At 38.4% G+C, this 12,166-nt stretch overlaps 1 protein-coding gene across 2 annotated transcripts in view; it reads left to right on the top strand.

The window, feature by feature from the left end:
* Positions 1–7,474, top strand: part of SEMA3C (sema domain, immunoglobulin domain (Ig), short basic domain, secreted, (semaphorin) 3C) — a 124,970-nt gene extending 117,496 nt beyond the window's left edge. For both annotated transcript variants that reach the window (XM_009328358.1, XM_009328359.1), the window contains 3 exons: positions 655–722; positions 3,918–4,048; positions 6,027–7,474. In XM_009328358.1, the coding sequence (XP_009326633.1) occupies positions 655–722; positions 3,918–4,048; positions 6,027–6,440 (613 nt within the window). In that variant the 3' untranslated portion in view covers positions 6,441–7,474. The remainder of the gene's footprint in view (positions 1–654; positions 723–3,917; positions 4,049–6,026) is intronic.
* The last annotated feature ends 4,692 nt before the right edge of the window (positions 7,475–12,166 follow it).

Genomic DNA, 12,166 nt, shown 5'->3' with positions numbered 1-12,166 from the left:
GCTGAAAAGTCCTTGGCTAGTGTAAGCACTGCTCAGCAACAACTAAAACATCGGTGTGTTATCAACATTGTTCTCCTCCTAAATCCAAAACACAGCACTGTACCAGCTACTAGGAAGAAAATTAACTCTATCCCAGCTGAAACCAGGACAATACTGCAGTCACTCTGCTACCAAGGTGGCTACAGGCACCAAAAATAAGGTGCCTGCCAAAGTCAAGGAAGGAACATGCCCTATATCATAATTTTCTGTTGGTGCTTTAGATATGAGCACTGTGACTCTTATGCAGCTCATTCTTAGGTGCTTGCCTTTATGAAGAGTTCCAGCTGGGGAATCTGGCTTTGAATGTTAGGTCTTGCAACAGTGAATGTATGTCTATTTTATGCATCACCTCTAGCCCTTCCATCTCTATACCTCCATTGCAAAACTACTTTACCTACCAAAAGTACAACCATTTATAAACTTCAGCAACAGATTACTCACTCAACAGTATCTTCACTCTAGGAAGTTTGCCAAGAGTAAAGCACACTCACAGTAAGTCATGAACTATTCCTAACAGTTGATCTAGTAAGAAAAACCCCAAACCCACAAATAAAAAAGTGTTTTTTGCAGTGTAGCTATCTTGGAATAACATTTTGTTTTTACAAAATATTTCAGGAGGAGTCGTAGGCAAGACGTGAGACATGGAAACCCTCTGACTCAGTGCCGAGGTTTCAACCTGAAAGGTACTGTAATTTAGAGATCCTCATGCTATATAAAGAATGTGTGGCTTTCCTTTATGTGATTCATCATAACTCACATTATCTGTGTGGTTTACTGGTAAAGCATAATTATTTTCCAAGTCTGAGTTTTGTTTTTATTTGATTTTAACATCTTTTCTTGCAATTAGATGAAACTTGCATATATATGATAAAATTTGAACCATGAAATACATAGTTCAGCATACATGAAATGGAAAGCAGACAGTGTTGACTGTACAACAGGTACAGTTAATTTGAGGGCTGTTCTACTTCTAAATCTGTTCAGTCTTTATTAATTCCTCTTCATGCATGTAAGTCTTGGACCTCAGAATTATTCTGCGTATTTGAGGCCATATTGTGTTTTGGAGCACATCTTTCAGCAAACAGCAGGTGCTCTACCTGTCTTTTGAGTTATGATTATCTCTTTCTCCCTTTACATGGGAAAATAAACCATTCCAAATCTCTTTATGAAGTCACTTATTTCCAGCTGTGCAACTGTTTAGTCAGCCTGGCATGGTGCAGATGGACAGGGGAGCCAATGCTCTGCCCTCCCAGCTACCACTTTCTCCAGACTGATGGACACCAGTCAAATATTGCCAAAGTCATAGCAAGAGTAGACACATACATAAAGGAAGCTTAATCCTCTTCAACCCCATGCATGTCTGAGCTAGGCTGTGGCAATGTATGCCACCAAACCAAGGGCACACATTAGAGAATTATGCTCCTTTCACCTCTGTTTCTGAGCCTGCATTTTGAAGTGCGTTCTCATCTGCACCATCCGGAGACCAAATAATAGACCTGACTGATTGTAAATTTTTGATTGAATTTTTTCAGTAAAAGAACAATGCTTTAAGAGTTACATGTGAAATGTTCAGTTAATAATAATTCCACTGACGTGGTCTCCACTGGGTCTCAGAAGAACCTCCTGGATCAAAACAAACCACAACAGTCAGTTGGGTGTAGATCCCTCAGCCCAAATGTGGCTAATCCTGCTCTAGCTGCCAATCTACAGTGCCAGTGGGTCTTTCCCCATGACTCAGTATTAGGTCATTTCTATGAAGCTGAATAGCTTCAATAGGTAATTACAAAAGATGATCCCACCATTAGAGTATGCACCTGAGCTCTGAGAGATCCCTGTTAAAACTTAGGCTCTGAATCATGAAGTAACTTGAGCTGCATGTCCTACCTTTCAGGCATGTGCTGTGACCACCCACCCATTGTCTGTCCCAAGGGTGTCTCCTCTTTCCATGTGGAAAATGTGAGAATGTCAACTGTCTGCTTTCTTGGCTGAGGGGATACAAATATTTAAACCTTGACAGTCTTGTGAAACAGGTTTCTTGTTTTCCAATCATTTTTTTTAGTGTGGATGTATTTATAGGTTTATGTGTTTTAGCAACTTTAAAGGATGTTTTGGTGACAGCAGTGGGATATAGCACAGGTAGATGGCAGTTGTTTCCCCGGTGGAAAAAAAGATAAAAAGAAACAGCAACTTAGACTTTTTCAAAATATAATTAAAGCCATTTATAGCAAGACTACTATGTTTGGGGAGAAAATGAAATCTATCTAAAGGACAAAAGACCAGAGAGTAGGGCAATAGCAAGAAATCTTCCAAGTTCATAGGGAACCATAATCTTGAAACAAAGTCTTTAAACATGATAGGTTGCATGCCTTAGACCTCTCAGCATGTATAAACTCAACATTTTGGGCATATTGCAATTTTTAAATAGATCATCATGAACTAAGGGGCTTGTATGATTGCTTTTCAAATGTTCTGTTTAATATTGTTACGCTTGTGTTAGCCCTTATGGTCATTAGAGAAATACATTCGTATTCTCTCAATCTTTTTCTTAGCATGTATGAGTAGTAGTATTATGGACAAGGTAAGAAGTTAGATATATGTTGATCAATTAAACAAATAAAAATGCATTTTTGTAGTACACCTAGTTCCAGTGTACATTAAAATAAAGATGTATTACAGCTCTGATTCTCACTGTTCCTCAGCTACAGATAGGTCAGCCTGCAGATAAGCTCTTTCCTAGCTTATGGTCTTTGAATGGAAAATATTTCCATGTTTTTCTCCTAAAAGTTGCAACTGATTTTGGTACAACCTCATAAATGTGCTAAAAACTTTGAAGGACTAAAACCAAGTAAAGTCTCCTTCCTTTAGTAGAATAGATTCCAATTTCACATATCAGTTGATGAAACAAGCTGAAAAGAATGGGAGATAAAGTAGAGTCTGAGGAAAACCAGTCTGTGCAAAAACAGAGTCTGATTTTAGACATGTTGACTTCTAAGTATTTGCATTTCTCATCCTATTTTGTATCCATTGCTCCTTTAAAAAAAAAAAAAAAGAAAGAAAGAGAAAAATATTCTATTTTATATATGATGTAAGCTTTTAAATCTGGAAGTGTATTGTTTTCAGGACAAGTAGTATGATTTGGACCAAGCAATAAGCATCTAAAAGTTCCTATCGGTAACCGCCAATTGTTCATCTACCAAGACTATAAAGGGGCACAACAAGTCTAAGCGCTGACATACGCTCAGCACTTGCCCAGGTGTTGCTGGAGTGCTATAAATCTGTCCTGCTCTTTGTTGCTGGCCTGTCTACGTATTCATTGCCTTTCAGATTTAGAGCCAAGTCCCTTCCTTGCCTTGTAAGAGAAGCACAGGAGTGGGAGCCGAGTCTGCCCTCTCTCGCCTCCCTGTGATACTGCACGCAGCTGGAATAGACGGAGCCTTCTTTAGGGCGTGCTGCTGTATTTTGAGTCATACAACCATATTGCCCCAACTCGTAAACTGTGAAGTGTGAAGAAATATATTAAATGCTTCATTCTCCTTTGGAGAGTTCTAGACAGGTGTTCTTGTAGTAGTAGAGAATGAGATAATTTCAGGGAACAGTATCCCTGAGCTCAGTTTTCCCATCAGCAGAGCTTACCAGCCCACAGGTATCCTACTTTCTCAGAACAGACCATGTCGGATTGAAAACACTGGTATTTGGAACTGGATGTGCTTCTTCACATTTCATTTCATTTCTTTGAAAATTTTGTACCCTAAATTACTTATTATTGGCCTATATCAGGATCAGATATACTTCATTTTACCTGTATTGCAAACAGTTACTTGCTTTCTATATCAAATCACCATTCACGGTAGCCTGACCTGTTTTCTTTTTCTTTCTAGCATACAGAAACGCTGCAGAAATAGTTCAGTATGGAGTAAAAAACAACACCACCTTTCTCGAATGCACACCCAAATCTCCTCAGGCTTCTATTAAATGGCTGCTACAGAAAGAAAATGACAGGAGGAAAGAGGTGAGTAATGTGAGCAGTAGCTCTGGAAGGGACCTCAGTCAGCATCTAATCCACTCCCCGGACCAAGGCAAGGTAGCGTGCGTGTTTTCATCAGACAGTCCGTCTACAGTGAAGCTGGAGAATTTGCGTGGATGCAGGACAGTGACCAGCACTTTACTCATATAGATAAGGGCAGACTCTTCAGTATAGCTGGGACTTCACTCCTCAGCCCCAGTGATTTCTATCAGACCAGAACAGCTATCAGAAAATTCCTGTCAGCTCCCAAAGTCAGGGAACTAGTTAATGAATTTTTCCTTCACACCTTACTAATTGAAAACTGAAGGTTTGCAGCACTCAGGACTTCTTATTGATCTGAGGAAATAGGCATAAAAGCAATAACCTGTATAAAGTTCAGGAAGAAGTCAACATGCAGTAACCCTTCTGTGCTATTGGAGAGATAAAAGGCAAAAGTGGGAGAAATGTGAAAGGTTTCTTTAGCAAGAAACTAGTCCAGGCTAAGAACACGTATTGACAAAAGCATTTCCCCACCACGGTGCAATCACATTTTCCATTACTGCACTCTCTAAGGCTCTCAAGTTTCAGCACTGTAATATACAGTATGATTGTTTATGGGGAATGTGCCTTCCTTAAGTAATATAAAAGGGGAAAAAATCCATTTCAAATCCAAGGCAGTTACTATATGAATAAAAAGGAACATCTTTTGAAAGGAATTATTAAGTAATATGGTGTCTGTTGATAGATTATAAATACTGAAAAGCATTATTCTCATACCAGGCCATTTTCCAAAATCAGAGAGGACTTACAAGCCTTTCACTGAGTCTTTCACGCTGTTTTTCTCATGTACTCTTCAAAGACTCAAGCAGTGTCCTGGCAATCTAGGTGCAATTCTTTAACCCCTTGCTTCAGCAGAACATCTCCTTTTTTAGTTCTTATGTTCAATAACTGTATTAGAATCAACGCAGTTTTAAATAACAACAGACAAACTAAAGCAGTCAAAGGGTTAATTACATTTCCAGGTCTCAAATTTCTGAAAATCTTACCTCCACAATGTCTACAAAAGTTTACAATAACAGAATAGCATAATAAATAAATGAATTCCCAAGAGAATCAGATATAATGCAAAGTGCAGTGGCAAAACAGAGAAATCATTCATACAAATACCAGCACTGGTATTCTTTCATAATGGGTTAGATTACCGATTTTTACTTCACAGCTGATATGCAAAGGGACATGTGCGCAGTCATTTATAATCAGATGATGACTCAACAAGCTGTGGTAACTTGCTTCCTTTGGATGATGGGAAGGAAGTCCCATCTCCTGGGACTGTCGAGAGTCTGAAGCCAGAAAGGAAATAGGAGAGTTGAAAAATTGCTCTTGGTGTCCAATAAGCCAAGTCCCAGCTGAGGCCACTGTGATGAAAACTTTTATACCAGGCTATAGACTCTGCAGTGCAGACAGAGTTCTTCAGAAGCTAGCCCCAGGAACCTGCTCAAAGTCAAAATATTTAACTAGAAGCCACCTTGTGTTCAATGACAGATCAACCCCCAGTTCTGCACCTTTCTTCCACTGAGTCTTAGCAGCAATCTCTGATGCTGGAAGAGACATTCTCGGGGGTGTGACCCTGGCAAATGAAAGTTCATTTCCTCAGCTCTGCTATTTGAACATTATGAAAACTATTCTTTCATGTAGTCTCCAGATTTGCATCTTTGTCTTCATCCTGATCAAATCTATTGTAACAAAACGAATAAAAATATTGAAGTCATTTTCTTTAGCGACATTTATGTACCTTGAGGTAAGTTCTCTCCTAACAGTAGCAGTAACAGTGGTCTCTGGGAGATGTGATAAAGCAAAACATAGTACCTTTAAGAAGCCCTCTAAGAAAGAAAGAGGCGTTTGAAGTGAGACTTACCAAGAGATCCAATACTGTGTTGTTCCATAACATTCCCTAAAACGTTCCTTCTGCCTTTTTGCTCTTTAGGTCAAGCTGAATGAGAGGATCATAGCTACTGAGCAAGGACTCCTCATTCGCTCTGTCCAAGACAGCGACCGGGGGCTTTACCACTGCATCGCAACAGAGAACAGCTTCAAGCAGACCTTAGCAAAGATCAATTTCAAAGTGTTGGATTCAGAGATGGTGGCCTTCATGACTGACAAGTGGTCCCCTTGGACCTGGGCCAGCTCGGTGCGAGCGCTGCAGTTCCACCCAAAGGACTTTGTGGGAGCTTTCAGCCACTCAGAAATGCAGATGATTAACCAGTACTGCAAAGACAGTAGACAGCAAGGTCAGCAGAGGGAAGAATCCCAGAAGATGAGAGGGGACTACAGCAAACTAAAGGCTCTTATCAATAGCAGGAAAAGTAGAAATAGAAGGAATCAATTACCTGGATCTTAATTTTATTTTGTAGTAATAGATATCTTTGTCCTTACTGTAGGGGGCTTATATTTGTCTGTTGAGAACAAATTTGAGCAAATCTGATGAAAAATTAAATGAAAATCCAACAAGCCTCAGAAAAGATCCTCCTCCCAGTAAAATGCAGTGTAACTTAACTAAAGAAAATAACGCAGAGCATTTTCTTTTCTGGATGCCTACTGACACTAGGTTGGGCTCTGTCCTAGAAGCAGAACTGAGTATTCATCTTAAACCAGATTCACATTTAACATCTCAGTATTTAATTACAGTTGAATAGAAGTTTTTACAAAATCAATGCATTATCTTGCAGCTCTGGAACTGTACCAACCAGACTGGTGGTGAAAGAATCTGGGTTAAGATGCATGCTTGAAGTAGGATGGTACTAAGATTTCCTTGCACTGCATTTAAGAACATGAGTTCCTTCTTGTTTACTGTTCAATATTGGGTTTACAGCTTTCACTCATTGTTCAAATCATGTAAATGCATGCTGATAGGAAGCAAGTAAAGTATAGTAGAAATGTTTCATTCATTCAGAGTTCAAATGAAGGAACGAGTAGAAGAAAAAAAAAATTATACTTTATCAGAGGAAACACTGATTATTGTGCATAGTATGAGTTGTAATAAATTCATGAGTTCTGGAATGTAACTTAAAATATTTCTGCTCATATTGATTTTTATTAAAATAGGGTGTCCTATAACACTACATAGCTTTATAAGTGGCACAAAGCTAACATGAGAATGTTCATTATACATACAATTTTGAAAAACACCTAAGTGACTTAGGTATTTTAGCTATTTTTCAAAGAATTACACTCCAGTTTTTTTCAAAGGACAGAATGTGGGTATACAGTATAGTGTTTACCCAGAAATGAAAAACATAGATTATCTTTAATCTGTTCCATGATTAAATTGGAGATGGTCTGCAATGTAGAAACAAGTCATAAGTGTCTTTGAAAATTTTAAAACATGATTTTTTCAACTGTTTTCTCAAAGTTGCAAATATTTTAACTGAAATTTTTAAATTAAACCATTTCCATTTTCCAGTCTTTGTACCCTTTTTCTTTTCAATGTTATTTTCACAATTTCCTTTTATTTTCAGTTTTCTGCTGAAAAGAAGATCAGGAAAAGAAAAGAAAAAAAAAGAATGAGGGGAAAATAAAACTGAAAAATGGTTTGGGTCAAAAAAACAAAAAGTTTAACAACTTAAGAGGCATGTTTAAACAGAAATATTTTTGTTTAAGAAGCAGCTGTCAGGTCTAATGAAGTATGTTTAGTTGAAAATTGGGTAAATGTGCATCAAGCCACCCTGGGAAAAACTATCTCTTTTTTTTTTGAGCAACAATAATGCCAAAAAATAGGGACAAATCTCATTTTACTATGTAAGAGTGTTCCGGAAGCCACTGAGTCTGTTCAAAGGAGATAGATAACAGGGATTAAAAACCTATGAGTACCTTATAAAAATTGTGGTTTATTCCATGATATTTTATGATAGTACACAAAAATATAAACTAATGTTCAGCTCAAAACTGAGCTATGTTCAGCTCAAAAAAAAAAAAAGGTAAATTTCTGGAAAAAAAATTGAGTGAAAATAATTTCTGAACCCAAAGAATATAACAAAAAAAACTTTTTTAGAAGTTGTTAGTTCTAGCCAGTAACAGATGGATACTGTATTTTAAAACATAGTTTTAAACATTTTAATGGGTCTTTGTTGAAACTCTTTGGGCATTATTTTGATTCTGCTTCTATTAGAGTACTCTGGGAGTAATTCTACAGGGTGTAGGAGAACACCTCTGGGTTTGTGCCAGTGTGAATTAAGATCTAGTGCAATGGAGGTAACTCTGGTATTTACCTGATATCAGTTAGATGTGTCACTTTATCACCACCTGATGCAGAATAGCTGGGGAATGGGGCCTGATTGATCAAACCACTTAAATGCTGTCTCTGAGTCCCTGTGATGCTGGTGGGAGCTCTTTGAATTAATTTGTGTGCTTACTGCTTGCTTCAAAGGGGATGGCAGTGCCAGCCTGCTCATATATTGCCATCTAGTTAAGTGTTTTCCTTAATCAAGGCCTAAATGCATATTTCTGCAATATGTAGCCACTGGTATCTAAAATCCTTCTTATGGAAACCATTGGGAAACTTTCTCTTTGACTTCAGTAAGCTTGGATCTGGCCCCAAGAGCTAGCAAAGCAGATTCTGGAGAAAAAAGAAAAAGGTAAATGAGATGGGTAAGGGAAAATAAGTTTTTTTTTTTTTTTCCCCAGCTGACTTTCAGTGCAGCAAACTACTTTTTTTTTTTTTTTTTCTGAGGATGACTGACTTCTGAAGTGTATAAGTGACAAACCAAAAATTGAGTGCCACAAAATAAAACTACCTCCTGAAATGACATTAGTGCATATACTCTGTATGCTGCCATGTTCTTCCTATTTCCCCAGCAGATCCACTACAAAGTTAGTGTGATATTAATGTCTATTGTGAGGATCATAATTGCTTCCAGATGGAATACAGTGATTAATAGGTATTTAAGGGTACAATTTACCCTTTAAGTGGTTAGGTACCCTGATATTTTAATAGGCCCCTATTAGGCCTCAGAAATTGTAGTTACACTGTTTTCTAATAGAATATTGGCAATAAGGGATTCCGTTAAAACAATCAGCATAGCTCAGAGTTTCATATGATTATAAAATAATATTTTTAAAGCTGCTTCATATACCATTATTATGGTATGACTGTTTAAGGGATTATACTTAAACTAACATTTTTCCTGCTGCATGAAAACTTCAGCATATAGATAATAAGCTTCTGTCAGTGCGTAACTGGTCCAAGCTTCCATGCTTAGCAGCCTTCCCCTGTGTATAGAGTAGTCAGGAGCCAGATGCTCAGCTGGTATAAACTAACGTAACTTCCTTGCTGTCCATTTAGCTACTGTGGTTTATACCAGATGAGGGTTTGGCCCTACATGTACAGAATAGACAAACTGCAATTTTTATTTGTTTAAAGTAGCCCCTCTACTGTAGGTAACACCAAAACTTAAGACTGTAATATTGTTTGTGCTATTTAATACTTCCTATTTTGAGGATTACTAAATAATGTATATAATTTTATTCCTTAAAAAATACAAAAGCAAAATGACTTCTAGGCATAACTTCACCAAATGTAAAGATACGTTCTCTGCTAAGAACTTCACCGTGTACTGATATTTTTTTCACTATTTTTATTTTGTGTAGTTTGTAAAGTTTGCTGAAATCTTGACCTAACAATGTGTTCTTTGCAATTGTTGTTAATGTAGATATGTGTGTTTTATTAAGAAAATCTTGTTTTTAAAAGTGTAGGTATGTGTATAAGTTCCTAGCATGATGAAGCTGTCATTACAGTGAATATGCATTATATAGTGTGTAAGAAAGAACAAAGTGTAGTTTAACATAGTGCTATTTAATTGAATATCTAAAATACTATTTGCCTGACAAAATAAAGTGTGTTGCACCAACTTAAAAATTTGTTTTCCCCTTTATAGATGTGTGTTAAAAATAAGGAACTTTTTTTTTCTCTCTGAAAAGCAATCCCATAGACTTTCTTAAACAAGAAAATACTCGCAGCATCCAGTATTACAGCTGATCAGTTCTGAGCCCTGCTCTGCATTAAACACTCAGTCACAGAGATTTCCAGGAGCTCACAAAGAGTCAGAGATGAATTCTTTCAGAAATGACCCCATGTAAAGACCCTGCATATAAACAGGTTAACATTTTTTCATTGTAAATAAAGAAAACTTCCATGGAAGTATTTAAAAGATGTGCAGATGAGGCGCTTAGGAACATGGTTTAGTGGGCATGGTGGTGTTGGGTTGACGGTTGGACTCGATGATCTTAGAGGTCTTTTCCAACCTTAATGATTCTATGAAAAGAAAGAAAAATTCGTTTTCTACTAGAAGTATAAAGTCAATCAGAAATGTCCAACTTTAAAAAAGGGGAGTGAAGTGTAAATGCTTTCTGCTTTTATTTCACTGGGAAAAAACCTCACAAAAAAACCCAAACAAACAAAAAACCAAGCACATTCTGTGAAATCCTGCAGATGAAACAGATTTTATTGTTCAGCTTTTTCTTTCAGCTGGGACTCGAGGCATTCTCCAAGCAGCTCTGCAGGGGAGGCAGGCTGGTGGGGCTGCGCCGCAGGGAGCAGCAGCTCTCTCCTATTTCCTACTTGTCCTTGGAGTGAAATAACCTGCCCGACACCTACAGTATGCTCCTTTTTCCTGCATCTGTCATCCAAGCAGTGTTATTATTGCTCTTCTTATCATCTGTTTTTCCAGATGGGTTTCAACAAGAAAGCATAGGGCCTCCTCAGTTCTTCGGGATAATAATTAAAAATTAAATGTCACAAATACCGACCTTCACAACAAGGCCCTGGATCGTTAAACCCGGATTTTGATTTCCCAGATAGATAGGTTCCTTCAAGGCTTTATGAGGTGTGAGTGGATAAGATTACCTCACCCCACGATTTCCGTACTGGCTGGTTCCTAGATGTGCTGACACTGGATAGTTACCTGCTCAGCACTCAGGCCAGTTTGGGCCATAAGCTGAGGTTTCAAGCACTCCCACGTGCTGTAGGAAATGTTTGGATTAGGCTCCAAAAAAGCTGGGCATTTACAGAGTTTTACACTCTGAGAAACCTTTCCCAGATCTGATCCTCTGTCTTTAAATCCTGCTCAGTTGTCTTTTGCTGATTTTTTCCCCCTTCTCTTTTTTTCCCCCTCCTCCAGGGTTACAGCATGGTTCAACACTTACTACTTTGATTCCTTAGCTCTCAGCTGTGGCAAAACAAGACATGGGACTTCTCAAGACATCAGATGTAAGATCTTCAAAGATCTGAGCTTTCTCCTTTGTCTTTCAAATGTCTGTTGGAATTTCTTTTTTTTTTTTTTCCATCTGGGAGCTACTGCTGTTTCTAAGGTCTCTCTTCTGGTGACAAGACCTTTCTAAAGTCTCTCTTCAAGTGAAAGCAGGATGCAAAACACACACACTTACACAGTCTGTTGCAATGCATGTGTCCATGCAGGATCCCTACGGGACAGAGCAGCGTCAAGTGCAGCCTACTCTATGTAGCCACAGAAGCCCAGAGGGGACCAGTGAAAAATGTTGCCTGCACAGGAGGCACCACTAACAACAGGGTGGCTCCCAATGCTACAGGATGATTGTTGCCTCCGGAATTAATTGTTGCCTCCAGAATTAAGTCAGCAGCTGTAATTCTACGGGGCAGGCCATAAAAGCAGGTTGAGGCATGGCGGCTTTTGCCTAAAGTAATGGACTAGGTCTCAGGAGACTAATACTTCTTTATCCTTTTCATTGCAGCTGGCTTGCTAAGCTCTTCTCATGCTCCCCAAGGTGGTCTGGGGAGAAGTGACTCCATGTGATTTGAGCCCAAGTATAACTACACACAGATACTCACCAGCACGTTCCACATAGATACATGCATACATACAACTACCTGCATACAGAGGAGCTTTTCTTTCCATACAGTATTTGCTGATACATTTAGCTTCCTTTAACATTAATGTATGTCCTTTTCCTGTTTCAGCACGGGCAGAATCAGACCTCAGGGTCCCAAGATATCAATAGCTTGTGGGTAGAGCAGTTACCATCTCTGAGAGCATTTTAAAAGACAATTAATTGGTCAACAAAAGCCCTTTCTTCTAATAGCTCTCCTCTCTAACT

The sequence above is a fragment of the Pygoscelis adeliae genome, unplaced genomic scaffold, assembly GCF_000699105.1.
Source record: "Pygoscelis adeliae isolate BGI_AS28 unplaced genomic scaffold, ASM69910v1 Scaffold267, whole genome shotgun sequence".
Classification (NCBI taxonomy): Eukaryota; Metazoa; Chordata; class Aves; order Sphenisciformes; family Spheniscidae; genus Pygoscelis; species Pygoscelis adeliae.
Note: the sequence above shows the minus strand (reverse complement) of the source record. Positions and strands in the feature narration are given on the sequence as shown.